This window comes from Pteropus medius, unplaced genomic scaffold (genome assembly GCF_902729225.1).
Source record: "Pteropus medius unplaced genomic scaffold, Ma_sr-lr_union100, whole genome shotgun sequence".
NCBI lineage: Eukaryota > Metazoa > Chordata > Mammalia > Chiroptera > Pteropodidae > Pteropus > Pteropus medius.
Window position 1 is genome coordinate 20,289,169 of NW_024349803.1, and position 15,547 is coordinate 20,304,715.

At 57.0% G+C, this 15,547-nt stretch overlaps 2 protein-coding genes across 5 annotated transcripts; one reads left to right on the plus strand and one right to left on the minus strand.

Moving 5' to 3' along the window:
* The first annotated feature begins 1,617 nt into the window (after positions 1-1,617).
* On the plus strand, positions 1,618-15,544 carry P4HTM (prolyl 4-hydroxylase, transmembrane). Of its 4 annotated transcripts, XM_039837721.1 has the most exons (10): positions 1,674-1,696; positions 1,744-1,960; positions 2,134-2,215; positions 10,271-10,461; positions 11,287-11,383; positions 12,600-12,762; positions 13,314-13,499; positions 14,207-14,297; positions 14,508-14,631; positions 15,113-15,544. In XM_039837721.1, exons 1-10 carry the CDS (start codon positions 1,692-1,694, stop codon positions 15,331-15,333), a joined length of 1,377 nt encoding a protein of 458 aa, XP_039693655.1. In that variant the 5' UTR covers positions 1,674-1,691; the 3' UTR covers positions 15,334-15,544. The 4 variants fall into 4 exon arrangements, 3 of the variants coding, with proteins under 3 accessions (XP_039693653.1, XP_039693654.1, XP_039693655.1); XM_039837719.1 differs by having other exon boundaries at positions 1,618-1,960; positions 15,113-15,530; XR_005647543.1 differs by having other exon boundaries at positions 1,625-1,960; positions 14,468-14,631; positions 15,113-15,250.
* On the minus strand, positions 5,569-8,680 carry LOC120582340 (secreted frizzled-related protein 5-like). Its single transcript, XM_039837724.1, has 3 exons — positions 7,235-8,680; positions 6,907-6,993; positions 5,569-6,571 (listed from the first exon to the last, which is right to left on the minus strand). The coding sequence occupies exons 1-3, from the start codon at positions 7,344-7,346 to the stop codon at positions 6,402-6,404; spliced, it is 369 nt and encodes a 122-aa protein (XP_039693658.1). The 5' UTR covers positions 7,347-8,680; the 3' UTR covers positions 5,569-6,401.
* Positions 15,545-15,547: the final 3 nt, after the last annotated feature.

Sequence of the window (15,547 nt, forward strand, 5' to 3'; positions counted from 1 at the left end):
AAATTGTTTATTATAATTAAAAATTAAATTGAGAGACTTCTGACCTAACTAGAGTGGATTAAAGACACGCTGCAGGAAATTTGGAAACTTCTAAATTGGTAATAGAATTTTAATCTATTTAAATCAGAAACATTTCTTTTGCAGCCATCCTATTTCTTTTGGAATCGATTTCAAGAAGGGCCAGATCCTCACTGCCTGTCTTTGCGTGCATGCGGGGGGAACCCAGGCTGCCTGGTTGCCCGCAGAGCTGTCAGTTCGCACTCCTGCAGCACCACGCTGGATCACTAGTGGTGTTTGGTCAACATCCCAGCTCTGGCTGAGCCACAATAGCTCCCACCTCTTGCCATCTCCTCCCCCGTCCCCCCTTGGAAACATCCAGAACCTCTCCTTTGTTGGACAGTGTTTATCTGTGGTATTCTAAGCAGACTGAGGAGATGGTCCCTGAGGGTGGCTGGATGAGCGGATGCACCCACTGGTGAAACCCGCCATTGTGTGTAGAACCTCCCAGAGAAGAGGGTGGTCCTACACTTGGAACCCCTGGCCTGTCCTACTGAGACCAGAAAATGCAGACTCTCTTTTCTGGGAGGAAGTGGGAAGGGAAGGGTGTCTTAATCGATAAGGAGAAACCACCAGTGGGACCCGCTTCGGTGGTGGTGTTCTTGCCTGCATGTTCACCTGGGGGTCAACTTCTCCCTTGGGGGGCATGTGCCTCTCTGCCTGAGGATAACCCGGCCCTAGAAGAGCAGGGAGCCCCCAAATGCCCAGGCTTTGGCATTTGGTTACTGCTATGTCCTCCTACCTCCGCATTTGGTAATAATCTGAGTTAAATTTTCCACAGAGGCGATGGTGTCTCAGTACAGAAAAGCCGCCTTCTCCCTCCTATGGGCCAGCTTTGAGGCGAGGAGTGTTTCTGTACACCTGCTGCCTTCCTGCGGGTTACCGTGAGGGGTCTGGCCTTCCTAGTGCCCGGGCCCCTCCAGGAAGCCCTCTCCGTGCGACCCCGCACATCGGGCGGTTTCTTCCCAAGCCTGACTCCTGCAGGCCTCCCTGGGAGGTCCGGACTGACTGCAGAGCGCACCTCCAAGGCGTTCTTGGTCTACTCTGGCGAGTGTCAAGTGCCGAAAGCCCTGGGTCCTACCCCGTCACGTGCGCATCCGCGGCGCCCCCGAACCGCCGCAGTATTGAGTCATCTTTTGGCATCGCCTCCTCCTTGCTGCCACCCCACTCCTGGGAGCGAGAATATGTAGACCATTCTTTTCCGGGAGGAGGGAAGTGCGTCTTAGCCGGAAAACGGAGAAACTTCCACAGGGGTTTCCTTGAATGGTGCTGCTCTTGCCCGCATCTACATTTGGGAGGTCGGCTTCTGCCCTGGGGGGTGCGCATCTCCGCTTGACGACAACCGCGTGCGGGAAGAGAAACTCCAGGGTGGGCCGGGGTCCACCGCGCAGGGAGAAGGCGCGCGGCGCGCACGCGGGCGGCTCCCGGCTGGCGGGCGCAGCATCCCCAAGCGCCGTCGCCTGGTGACCGCGGCGCGCGCGGGCCCGGCAGTGGTTGTCCGGGCGGCGGCGCGGCACGGCGCGGGCATCCCCACGGCCCCTCCCCTGGGCGCGCGCGCGACCTGGGCGCCATGGCGGCGGCGGCGGCGGGCCCGAGGCCTGAGGCTGCGAGTCCGCAGTGGGTGCCGCCCGAGCATGACCCGGCCGGGGCAGCGGCCGGGCTGGGCGACTGCGAGGACGCACCGGTCCGGCCGCTGTGCAAGCCCCGCGGCATCTGCTCTCGCGCCTACTTCCTGGTGCTGATGGTGTTCGTGCACCTGTACCTGGGCAACGTGCTGGCGCTGCTGCTCTTCGTACACTACAGCAACGGCGACGAGAGCAGCGACGCCGGGCCCCAGCGCCGCGCCCCGGGCCCCGGGCCCGCGCCAGCCTTGGCTCCCCTCACTCGGCTGGAGGGCATCAAGGTGAGGTTGCCCCGCCTCGCCGCGATCCGGGCCCAGGGCGCCCAGTCCAAGCCTCCCCGCTGCTCCCTGAGTTCCTGGCGCGCATCTCCCTCTCGCCCCGGCTGGGGAGCCTCTTCCCGCCTCCGACGGCGCGGCCTGGCGCCTGAGCTGCTCACTGTGCCCCTTTCCCTTAGGTGGGACACGAGCGGAAGGTCCAGCTGGTCGCCGACAGGGATCACTTCATCCGAACTCTCAGCCTCAAGCCGCTGCTCTTCGGTAAGTCCGCTGGGCGCTCGGGAAAGGGCCTGGGGCTGCTGCGCGGTGGCCGCCCTGAGGCACATTTTGACCACGTGACTTTTGTTTTGAAAATGGCTGCTTCCAAGTACCTTTTTTTTCCATCCTGAGGTTTCTCAAAGTGTCCCGCCCCACCTCCATAATAGATTGCAGGGTGACCTTTCCACATTCCCCTCTCTGACACCTATTCTCTGCAGCTGATCCTTCCACCGCAGGGCTGAGCAACGTGACCCTGAAGCTAGTGTCTCAACATTTCACAGAAACTGTCTTTGGATACTCCTTGTCACCATTAATTCTGTCACATTCTAGAATGGGGGGAGGGTGAGAGAGACTGATAACTGCTCCTAGCTGATCTCAGGCCTCTGAGGAGGAGTTGCACTCCCAGAGTGGGCCCTGTGGGTTGATGAAAAACAGGCTGTCCGACTGTGGATAAACCGGTGCCCCCAAAACCGGCCCCAGGGGGGCACCAGTCGTTGTGACCAGCACTCAGATTCTTCTCAGGATGGAGTTCTGTGTTCAGCCACAGGAGGCAAAGCCTTCCCTCCCAGGTGTCCTCATGTGGAACCAGCATCATAGCTCACATTTTCTAAGCTCTTGTTACATGCTAGGCTTCATGTGATCATTTCCTTTAATTCTTGCAACCCGTCTATGAGGTGGATGTAGACCCCCCGCCCTCAGGCTAGTGGGTTAGAAATTGAGGCACAGATTGCTGCAGTCACTTGGCCAGGCTCATACAGCTAGTTCAGAGGTGAAGCTAGGATGAGAACCCAAGTAGCCTGCCTCTCAGGCCTGCGCTCTAAAGCCAGCGTGCTAGCCATGAAGACTCTGAAGTCCTTCAAAGACCACCAGTGTCAACAAGTTGGGGGCTCCCAAACACATGATCTTTTGCAGGATAGGTTTGCCCATCCCAGCCCTGGGTACCCAGCCTCAGTGACACACTTATCTGCAGACCCAGGCCATTTTTAGCTGCTGGAGGATGGAATGCATAGGGGGATTTAAGGAAGGGGCTGGGGACCACAGCAGAACATCTGAGCACATTTCATTAGACCTGGAGCGGAGGGGCCTGGTCAGGGATAATACCTAGAGCCGTGAGAATGGTTTCACGTACATGCTGTCTGAGGGGAAATAGGTTATGATGTCAGTCCTGTTGCAGGAAGGACCCTATAAGGTGGGTGGTGGCGGTTACTATTGCATAATGTCGAAGTCTGTGCCAAGCACTATTTTAGGTACTGGGAACACAGCAATGAACAAAACAGGAAAAAAACCCAAACACCTGAAGTTGACATTCAAATGAGGAGACAGACCATAAATAAACTAGTAAATGAATATACATTGTGTGTCAGATGGTGACAAGTGATCACAGACAGGTAAGGCAGAATTTCAAGTGAAGTTGAAACTCTTAATAGGGTTGCCAGGGTGGGGCTCCCCGAGGCAGGCATTTGAGCAAAGACCTATAGGAACTGTGGGCCCAAGCCAGGTGGCTGTCGGGAAAAGGCGATCCAGTCCAGGGGTACAGAACTCATACTATCACCTCTACACTGCCGTGACCAGACTCATCTGAAGGAGGTGTGCTTTCTCTCCTCAGCCTTCTTGAGACCTGTATATACTTATTTCAGATTTATGTTAGATTAAGTGAGTTAACCCTAACCCCTTAACATGCTGCTTGTTGCATCAAAGTCCTACAAAGCAGAGAATGCGAAACCCAGACCCAAAGTCACCAAAAGTAAATTAAAGGAAGCAGAAGAGATCTGGCAAAGGTAAACCGGCTCTGGTTCAACCATCAGATAGATGGGTCTCTATTTCTGCAAATTACCAAGGGCACAATTGGGAGAACTGGGCAGCTGCAGCGAGAACTTTCTGGTTGGGGTCCTCATTTCCTCCAGACTCTTACATTACCTTTGAGTCTGTTAGTGGAAGATGTCCAGGTTTTACCCAGAAAGCCCTGAACCTTGCTGCTTGGTGAAATGAGATGAGACTAATGAAGCCAAGATCAGTGATTCTAAGACGTCCAGTTGTGAGAGAGGGAAAGCCAGGGAGGTGGTGTTGGATGAATGCCCAGGGGCAAGCCTCACCCCAAGGAGGGGCAGTGTCTGTCCTCTGTCACCGTAAAGGAGCAGGTGGGGCCCAAGGAGAGTGGGCCTGCTGTGGGCTCTGCCACCTCTGTCCTTCTGCTCTTGGCTCCAAACCTGTGACCTGCCAGCCTCAGGGGCCCAAGATGCCAGGGCTCAAGGGATAGGTGTTCAGGATGTAAGCTGGGACAAGGGGCCTGGGTTCTACCCAGGGTGCCTCCATGTCCATGGAGGAGAACCCCACCACTTCCCAGGGAGGATCCCATGCAACCTCCAGTCTCTCCCTTGGCAAAATAGGTCCTGTTCCCACCCTCGTAACTAGAGACATTTGACAAGTGGGACCTGGGCTACAAAAGGTCCCAACCTGAGTTCCTGAGAAATACCTGCTTGACTGGTAGGCACTTCCCAAGGATTCGGAGCACCGGAGGTCAGCTGAGGGCTTAGTCCTGTTCAGTTCAGAAGGGAGAGACTGCAGTTCCGAGTCACTGTCGTCTCTCTGGGAACATCTCTTTCTTTCACTTGCTTGCTTCCTCCACCCCACCCCCACCCCACCCCCCACCCCCTCGCCTCATTCTTGTATTTCTAAATACGGATGAGACCCTCATCACTTATCTCACCCCCAGTCCCCCTCACCTCTCAGACCGCATCTCCTGCCACTCCCTCACTCACTCCCTGCTCAAACACCAAGTTCATTGCTGCCTCGGGGCCTTTGTATGTGCTGTTTCCTCCACCAGAAGGCTCAGACCTAGCTCTGCCAACAGAGGGGGCCCTCAGCTCACCAGGCCTCTGCTCAGACATCCCCTCCTCTGAGACCTCTCTTGACCTCAAACTGGTCTTAAGTGATTCACGGGTTCTCGGTTGGATCAGCCTGGTTGGTTTTCTCTTAGCACCTAGTATCATTGGAAACTGTCCCCTGTATTTATTGGTGTCATTTGTGCCTCTGACCCTAAAGGGAGCTGCATGTATGGGAGGCCTGATTTGTTCTGGCCATGGGTCCAGCAGCCAGAGTCCTGTCTACTATTGATAATAGTGGTTAGCTGGCAGGGTTTCCTGAGCACCCACTAGTCCAGCACCTGCCTGCGTGCTCAGAGCAGCCTCTACCACCACCCTGGACAGCTGCCTCCTGATGCACCCTCTTCAAGAGCAGTAAGGGGCACTTCCAGTGGGTCAGCGAGAGTTTTAATCCATTTTTTCTTAACTACTTAAAGTAAATGAGTGATCGACAGCAGTACACAAAACAATTTTATTTTAAAATCATGAGTGCTTTATCATAAGATTTCCAAATTTATTCATTTTCAGCTTAAGAAAACGATCAAGCAGCCACTTAAGACCACTTTGCTCTCAACAAATACTGGAGGCCCAGAAGTAGGGAAGGAATTTTAGTGTGCATATGAGTTGAGGTCTGTAAGCAGTTTCAAGCAGTTTTCTGCATGGACCCCTCCCCGCCCCCTGCTGTTCCACAGGCCTGCTGCTTGGCAGAACTCAACCCAGTAAAGGTCAGGCAGGTACAGCTGAGTCTCTCTGGGGCTTGACAGGCAGCATCAGGCCCAGGGCAAGCACAGCCCAAGGCTTGTGCCTGCCCTGAGGCTCAGCTTGGGGTGCTGGGGCTTGTGGGCAGCAGCAGGGCATTGGGCAGGCTGTCATCACAGACCTAGGAAGCACAAAAAGGTGGCCTTGCCTGCCCAGTGCACATGGCTGCCGGGGAGCTGGCCTGCCTTTTGTCTGGGCAGAGCACTACCAGCTCAGAAAGGACCCCCTAGCCGTGACCATGGAAGTAGGCTTCTGCCCAGCCATTCGTGGGTGAGCCTCGGAGCTTCTCTGGACTCTGATCAGCAGGTATCAATGAGGGTAGCAGAAAGATGGTTTTATGTGTGTCCAGGGGAGCACAGGGTTTGTGTGGCCACCACAGAGGCTGTGGCTACGAAGTCCCAGGCTCTCCTTTCTTGGGTTAACCCCTATTCTGGGCACTGGTGATGGTGCCATCTGCTCATGGCCAGCTGCAGATTTCGGTGGCCCCGGCTCCAAGTATAGGCCATGGTTACCAGCAGCCGGTGGCCCTGCACCTCCCCACTCAGCAAGTAGGTCCCAGCATGCCTTCCTCACAGGAGGCTGTGCACACATGTAGCATCTTGCTGCAGCCAGCATCGCAGGATGGGTGCCCGCTCCACAGGGGGCAGTGGGCCTGCCTTCAGCACCTCTAGCTGTGAGCCCAGGTCGAAGTCTGAAGGGCCGGAGGATGACGGGTTGGGCAGGGAGAGCCTCACCTTCACTGCTGAATGGGATCAGAGGGGCAGGATGATGAGCGGGACCTCTGGGAGTATCCCCTCCCCCATCCCTTCCATCTGGTGAACTGTCTAGTCTAATGCTGTGCCCTAGGAATCCGGGTCCTGGAGAAGGGCTGTCCTCCCAGATCCCACCCTCTTTAGCTGATGTTTGTTTTGTTGTTTTAGCGATGTCTCATGCTCATTAAAGGAATTTCGTTTTTAGCTCTAACCGGGCATAGCATTTGGGTATCCCCCTTTCATTTGTCTTAGCGCCAAGCCAGGAGCTGGAATGAAGGCACTTGTAAGGTGTGTCAAGGCCAGTTGAACGCTAGGGGCTCACCAAAGTCGCTGGCGCAAAGTGTGTCCAGGACTTCCGTGGCGGACCCGGCTTCCTGCAACTCGCAGTCCCTGCAGCTGGCTCGGGGCACTGCGGGGAGAGATGGAGGGAGGCTCCCATTAGGCCGCAGGTGGGGGAGGTGGACCATTAGCCCCGGGCCCCTCCCGCTTTCCCTTTTCCGAGACAGATGGCTGTTGTGGGTGAACCCTTTTCTTTCCCACTAGAGAGATCCATTTACCTGATTTCCGCAGGGAGTGATTAGAAAGGGTGGAGCCCTGCCTTTGCGGCCGAGGGAGGGTAAAACCAGCCTAGAAGCTGTGCACAGACTCACGTGGGCGTCCCGGGCGGGAGCCGTTGGAGATGGCCGCCACGCAGAGGTCCTGGCCGGAGGGGAAGCGTCCACAGCGCAGGATGGCTGGCCAGTGGTAGCCGTAGCAGGTCATGATGGGCGCGCAGCTGGCCTGCACGACCTCGCACAGCCTACGGCACGGGTAGATGACCCTGCGGGGAAGGCGGCTGGTCGCCCAGGACCAGGGTTCCTGGACTCCATGCTGTACCTTCTAGGTAATCGAGCGCTGAGGCATGGCCAGTAATTCCGCGGTTGCTGGGCAACGACGCCTGGTCACCTAGCAACAGACCTGCGCCCCGGCTTTCTGCTTGCTGGAACCTCAGCCCTACATCCTCACTCCCAGCGCTTCTGTCTCCCATCCCCCACCCGTCCTCGGGTAGTCCAGGCTGCTTTCCCCTTTCCAGCGCCCCTCCCCCTCCAGCTCCGAGCCTGGGAGGTGAGTGTGGGAGGGGCCCTGCACTCGGCCTTCGCTCCCATCTTGGAGGGAGAGAGCAGGGCCCACCCTCTTGACCTGAAAGGCCTGCAGACCGTGCAGCTTCTGGCCAGGGCTGGGGTTGGCAAAGAGTGCAGAGGCCCCATCCTTGGGTTCTGAAAGAGCCCAGTCTTGCTGCTCTGGCATGGTCACCCTGAGGCTTTGGCACGGGCCCTCGCTCAGCAAAGAACCTGAGGGAACTGTTCACGGGATAGGTTAGGCTGGGGAAGAGGGGTTGGTTGGCCTCGCGATCTCTGGAAGAAAAGGCCACCCGTGAGCCGGGGCTCCGTGTCTTGCTGGGACCCCCTGGGCAGACAGAGTTTGCACATTTCACTGGAGATGGGGCTCCTAGCCCTCTGGCTAAAGCAGCCTGCCCACTTGCCTACCTTGACATTCAGGAGCCCTTGATGATTTGTGGTTCCAGACCAAAGGTGTTCACCATAGGTGATCCCCTGCCTGTGTCTCCTTGTCCCATGGGCACCTGCTCCCCTCTGCCAGGAACACCCTGACAAATCCTTCATCTTCCTCCTCACCCCTGCCATCTCCCAGCACAAAGGGGCACCCAGCAATGGTTAGCGAAGAGCTGCTAGTACAGGCCCTGGCTGAAAAGAGCCCTCCCCTGCCCCCCTCATCTGAAGCCCCTGCCCTACCTGTCGAGGCACACCAGGGCAAAGAGGGAGCAGAGGAAAAGGCGGGCATCTGGGTGGCACTCCCCGGCCAGCAGGGGCAGCCAGCGGACTGACTGCTGGATGGCCTCAGCCGCTGTTGTGGTCCAGCAAGTTAGGCAGTCGCATCTCTGTGTAGCCAATGTCGTGACACTGCCATGGCTGGGGAAATGGATATGCACCACATGGGTCCCCAGGGAGCCCCTGCCCCGCCAACACAATACCAGCAGTGCCACCAGCAGCCACAGCCCTTGAGCCATCACCTGCTTTCTCTGCCTTGACCTTATTGGGTTGAGGTTGATGGCTTTATAGGGCTGTACCCACATCCCAGGGGCTAATGTGTGCCCAGCTCCTAGGTGCTCAGACCCCCCTGTTTAGGCCCCAGGGAGCTGGCCTGGGCCATTTGCATTTGATTAGCACACGGCAGGGGACTGTAGAGGTTGGTGGCATCTCCTTTGGGCCTGTGGATTATTGGCACCAAATAAACTGAAGAAAATGTGCTTTCTTTTCTTTTTCTTGTTTATCGTTTAAGCTGTCAGGAGTTAAGTCTGTTCATTAGCAATTTGCTCTAAGTCATTGTCCAGCAGCGCTGCCCCCCAGTGGATGGCTCATACCCTTTCTGGGTTTGCTGGGTTGGAGTAAGGGGGAGGTCATATAGGCCAGGAGTGGGGGCCTTTGTCCTGTGTTCATGTCATCACATCTGGGTCACCTACCCATGGGAGCTGAATCTGGTTGTGAGTATGGATTCTGGAGTACCACAGCCACTCCCGCTTTCCCTTTTCTGAGACAGATGGCTGTTGTGGGTGAACCCCTTCAAGGGGGGCCTTGAGCCATTTGCTGATGTTTCTGTGCTTGGGGTTCCTCGTGGATAGGAAGGACAAATGAATGGGGCCTGGTTTCTAGGATGAGTGTACAGATTAAGGACTTGATGTCATGCTTAGGACAAGACACAGAGTCTGCGCTACCTAAGTGTAATCTGTTGCGATACTCTAACCGCTCCGGTCCTGGCTGAGTGGCCGTTGCCCTCCCTCTTGGGCATGACTGGAACCTCATGCTGGGAGTATAACCCAGAAAAGTGGCAGTCCACTCTGCAGTCTGAGGGGTCCTGGTGGCGGCGTGGCCCTCCCTCCAGCCAGTTCCTTTTGTGGGCTTCTTGTCCCCATGTTTAAGGAAGTCCTCTCTCCCAGGAAAAAGGGAAACGGGGCTCAGACTCCTGTTCCGGAAGTGACCGGGGCCACTGAGATGGGGGTCCCCAGGTGTGAGGCCCACGTTCCAGCTCCACCAAGCTGCTGTGGGGCTGGTGCAGGGGATCCGGCCACTGGGGCCAAGCCTGGACCTGACTGGCCTTTACTCAGGGGCTCGGAGGCACGGAGCAGGCATCCAGTGTATACTTGTTCCCAAAGCAAAGGATGCCTGGGGCATTTTCTCAGAGCATCTGCCAAAAACCTAAGTGACTCCCACTGACCCCCCTGTTCTGGGCAACTTGGCATCTATCCCTCCACTTTTTAAATATATACCAAGTAAGAAATAGAGGTCAACCATCTGCACTTCAAGTTCACTCTTTGGCCTTCGGTCCCACTTCGAAGTGGGTTAGCGCATGCCCAGCTCAGCTCTGGCTTGCCTCCCAGGGCTCCCCTGGAAAATATGTGCTCTCAGCATCAAAGAGAGAGTCCCCCACATCCCCAGCACTGGCCAAATTTGCAGGATAACTTGACCTTGGGGTCAGTGTCCAGCGCTGATGTAAAGGGGTGTGTGAAGTCCTCCTGACCTGGTGACTACCACAGTACAGGGAGCACCTCAAGGACCCCGTGGAGAGGAAGGTACTGGGTGCATTTGTGCCCCGGCTCAATCTTTGGACTTGCCCACCTCCTCTTCTGGCAGAAATCCCTGGCTTCCTGAGTGGTGAGGAGTGTCGGCTGATCATCCACCTGGCACAGATGAAGGGGTTACAGCGCAGCCAGATCCTGCCCACTGAAGAGTACGAAGAGGCAATGGGCACGATGCAGGTCAGCCAGCTGGACCTCTTCCGGCTGCTGGACCAGAACCGTGATGGTCGCCTGCAGCTCCGTGAGGTCAAGATCCTAGGGCCTGGAGCAGGCACAAGGGAGGGGCGTAGGGTGAAGAGTGCCCACAGTTGTCTTTCTAGTGGCCAGATCACTTGTCCTGCTCAGCCCTGGCTCCAAGAGTTAGATGCCACCTCATATCAGCTTGGGCATGCCCAGGCTCAGGGTCCACCTTTCTTCCCCAAATAGTTCCTTGCTGCCCTGTGAACACCAGAGAATAGTGGGAGAATCCACCTGGGGGTGATGGCATTTATTACTACAGTTCCCAGGTGTTGTGCCACCTGGGTCTGGATTCCTGGTGGCCATGGCTGGGAGCCCCACGGAATTCAAGGTGGAGTTGGCAGCTGAGGTGGCTAGGAGTCTGCATATCCCTCCGCACGCCCCTCACACCCGGGCTTCTGGGAGAGGTCTTGGTGGGATGTGGGTTCCCTTGCCTATACAGAGCGCCCCCCTGAGCCTGGTCCAGTGCTCATGCCCTGGCCAAGCCTCCCCCTGGTGCCTCTTTGCTCTTCACACCTAGGCCTTGGTCTCCCCGACCTCACCTTGGGTGTCCGAGTAGGACATGGGCTTGTCCTTCATTGTCTCCTCCAACCAGCGGACAGCGCTCCCAGCAGGTGGAGAGTGCGCATGACTAGCTTCCTGGCCTTCTCCCCTATAGTGCCACTGGACCTAACGACCCCCACTTCGGCTCAGGGACCTTAGGCCTGTCCTAGTCCTTGCCCATGCCCAGTCACCTGAAACTTTAGCCCTACAGCAAGGACTAGGGGGCTGTCTGTGCTCTGGTGGCTCTCCATCACCAGGGCCACCCCACTGAGGGACCATCTTGTGCTTTAGGTCCTGGCCCAGACTCGCCTAGGAAATGGACGGTGGATGACACCAGAGAAAATTCAGGAGATGTACTCTGCAATCAAAGCGGACCCGGATGGTGATGGTGAGCTCCTCCCTCTCCGCAGTTCTGTCTCTGGGAGCCTCCTGTCCCTCTATGCCCAGCCTCTATAGTAGCCAGGGGCAAGGAGGTGAGGGGCCCACCTTGACCTCACCCCTGGGAAGCAGGCAGGAGCCAGACCCTCCCATTCCCCTCCGAGACTCTTTTACCCTCGTTAGGCAGAGTCTGGGGTGCAGCAGGTAGGGTTGCTGGCTGGCAGAGGGCAGAGTGGGTAGAGCGAGAGCAAAGAGACAGTGAGGCCAGCTTAAGCTTGGCCGTTCATCCTGCTCCACCCGCCTCTCTCCAGCCAGGCATAGGGTCCGCTCAAGCACACAGCATCTTTCGTCTGACCAAGGTCTCCTTTGCTTTCCTCGTGCCCACCTGGAGTCATTCTAACTGCTGGGGGTGGGAGCGGGCTGGGGAGCTGTCATGCAAGTACCCCTGCTTTAACAATAACCTCTAGGAGGTTTCTGAGGTGTAGTCATCACCCTCCAGCCCAAGTTCTCGACCAAGTGAGGAAGATACAACAGTCACACAGGACTTGGAAGAATGGTCACGTGGCTGGTGAACCCAGAGTGGAGAATCTAGCCGGGACCTGTGGCTAGAGTGGCATCATGCTGTTACTGCCTCTATGTACAGAACTGGTGACAGGGCTCATAGCCCTTGAGTGTCCCCTACTCTCAGAGAAATCTGGGCCAAAGGGTGGAATATGTCTCAGCCCTGGGTACCTTCCACTTGGGATGGGACCTGAGGTCATGAAGAATTTTGGGGCCCAGCCCTCGCTTACAGCCTGTAGTGTGGAAGGCCCCAGACAAAACCTGGCACTAAATGCTCTCTTTCTTCACCTTCTACAGGACCGAGGGTGGTCACTATGCTCTATAGAGCCAGGCTGGAGAGCCAGGGGAAATCTGTGGCCTCGGGTCCTGGCCATATAGCTCAAACTTCCTCTGGAGAGCCTGCTCTGGCCAGTCTAATAGGGGTCGGGCTTTTTTTTTGTTGGGGGCCAAATCAGGGCATAAACTGAGGGAAATGAACTTCTCTGGGTCTTCCTGTAGGGCCTGATGTGACAGAAGCCAGGTTCATCTGACCCAAGAGTCCAGGTTGGGTGACAGATGCACATGGCCCCCCAGAGCCTGAGGCCAGGGTGGGTAGGAAGGTGCAGCCTGCCACCGTGGCCTCCCCACATGGGCTTGTGGGCCCTGACGGCGGGTGCCCTGTGCAGGAGTACTGAGCCTGCAGGAGTTCTCCAACATGGACCTTCGGGACTTCCACAAGTACATGAGGAGACACAAGGCAGAGTCCAGTGAGCTGGTGCGGAACAGCCACCACACGTGGCTCTACCAGGGGGAAGGTGCCCACCATGTCATGCGTGCCATCCGCCAGAGGTGAGCACCTGATGCCGTCCTCCCTGGTGCAGGCGCAGAGGACAATGCAGGGTCTCCTCAGGAGCCCGTGGCTTGGGTAGAGAAGACAGAATTGATTAGCCAACTCAGGATTAGCTTCCACTTGTTGGACCAGGTTTGGGACCCATCGAAAGACAGGCAATTAACAAAGGCAAATTAGCCCTGTGGGTAAACAATATACCTTTGGGACTAGAGATAGAGCGAATGTTTGTTTTCTGCTAATTACAGAAATGACTTCTTATCTTGGTCCACAGGACCCCCTGCTTCTGAGCAGTCGAGGGTTTTAGACAACCTTCCTGGGGGAGGGTCCCCTCCCCAATTTAGTGGAATTCTCATCTTTCTCACCTCGCGGGCTTCCCCTACATCAGGGAGAAAGTGTGCATCATGATTAACTTCTTCCTGCTCCTATAGGAACAGTCTGGGGTGGCTTATGGAGCTTGCAGGGGAGGTGGGCAGGGGCAGAGCTTGTGGCCAGCTCCTTCAGGGTGCCACCTTGCGCGGGGCTGCCCAGCCGAATGCCTGCTGCCCACCAGGGTGCTGCGCCTCACTCGCCTGTCACCTGAGATCGTGGAGCTCAGCGAGCCCCTACAGGTTGTGCGGTACGGAGAGGGAGGCCACTACCATGCCCATGTGGACAGCGGGCCTGTGTACCCGGAGACCATCTGCTCCCATACCAAACTGGTAGCCAACGAGTCTGTACCCTTCGAGACCTCCTGCCGGCAAGTACCTCCCACCTGAGGGCTGACTTTAATTCCCAGACTAGGCACCCGCATGACACCAGCACAGCCTTGCCCTGTGGGCATGCCCCCTGGCATGGGGCCAGGAGAGCAGTGGGCCATCTGGAACAAGGATGCTCTAACCTCTGCCCCCCAGGTTGTTTAGGTTGTTTACCAGGTGTCAGGAATCTTGTCTCAGTGGTCAGACTGAGGTACCCACAAACACTGAAACTTGCCCCCAGAGTTCTGAGGCAGAGGCCAAGGCTGGAACCCCAGTTTTTTCTGTCTCCTCCCCAGATGCTGATCCTGCCTCCACTGCTAGAGGCCGCAGCTTCTTCCTTTGAAGCTGTGTCTTCCCCTGCCAAGGCTGGGAGGCAGGCTTCCCCTTTTCACATGCTTGCTCTGGCTCAGTCCCTTCTAGTCACAGTCAGCCCTTCTGCATGGCCTTGCTGCTTCGGCTAGTCCACTTTTCCCAGCTGGCCCTTGGTAGTGCACCTGTGAGCTTGACCACAGAAAATATTGTCATACACAGAGACTAGATTTGTGGGAAGAACAGGCTAAGGACATCTTGGGACTGACATGCCCTCTTGTCACTGATCCCAGCCTGTCCCTCTGGCCCTTGGGAACCTGGGCAGCTTATCCTGCCCACAGGTAAGCCCTTGGGAGCATCCACAGCTGGGGACATGCTCAACGGCCCCCCTGCCTTACAGCTACATGACAGTGCTGTTTTATTTGAACAACGTCACCGGTGGGGGAGAGACTGTCTTCCCTGTAGCAGACAACAGAACCTACGATGAAATGGTAAGAGCCAACGGGGCTGTCACTTAGTGGGATGGCAGGGCCTTGGGCAAATGTGGTACATTCATTCCTGCCTGGGTCTGGGATTAGGGCCCAAGTGGTCCCCTGGGCACATCTGACTGATTTCCCTCTGGCTACCTTTGGCTACTTGACGTTGGCTCCTGGCCAAACAGTGGGGACACCATGAAAACCCCACCACCCTGCTGCCCACAGAGTCTGATTCAGGATGACGTTGACCTCCGTGACACTCGCAGGCACTGTGATAAGGGAAACTTGCGTGTCAAGCCCCGGCAGGGAACAGCAGTCTTCTGGTACAACTACCTGCCTGATGGGCAAGGTGAGGGCCTGTGGCCAAGCCAGGGGTGCCCTGAGGGAAGCCTTCCTTTACTCAGACCAAACTGCCATCCTAGTGGACCGTTTCTGCCCCTAGTGCCTCCCAAAAACCATCCTCGGTGGCTTTGGTGGCCTGTATCTTTGCAGCCTGCTGGGTTATCTGGACCCCTGTGATTCCCTGATGCCCCTGCCTTCCAGCTCACTGGGCCTGGGGACTCATGTCCCTCACCAGCCAAGGCTGGGGAGGGCTCTGGACAGGCCTGGCAACAAGAAAGCTGGTTTCAGAGGGCCAGTGGTGTTGACAAGGCATTAGGTGGTGAGAAATGCCCAGCCCCCAATGAGGCCTTGAGGCCAGATGTTTGCCACCAAAGGTGTGCACAGTGGAGCCCACCCTTGCTGAGTCCTTGGGCTCTGAGGCCAAGCTCAGATCAGCCCAACCTAGTCCCTCCCGTCCTCTCCCTGCTCACACCACCCTCCTCTCCTAGGCTGGGTGGGCGACGTGGACGACTACTCGCTGCACGGGGGCTGTCTGGTCACGCGTGGCACTAAGTGGATCGCCAACAACTGGATCAACGTGGACCCCAGCCGAGCGCGGCAGGCGCTGTTCCAGCAGGAGATGGCACGCCTGGCCCGCGAAGGTGGCGCCGACTCGCAGCCAGAGTGGGCCCTGGACCGCGCCTATCGCGACGCGCGCGTAGAGCTCTGAGGAAAGTGCCGGCCCTGGCCCCCAGCCGCAGGTCGCGCACCGCCCAAGGTCGGGGGCCTTGCCGTCCTCCTGTCCATCTGCAGGCCAAAGGCCTGGCCGACGTCTTGCCTCATCCCCGCCTCCAGCCGCGATTAGGGCACAGCTCCCATATCCATGTTATTTATTGCGTACAGACCATGCTGCCCCGATGAATAAAAGCACACTCCTTTGAGCT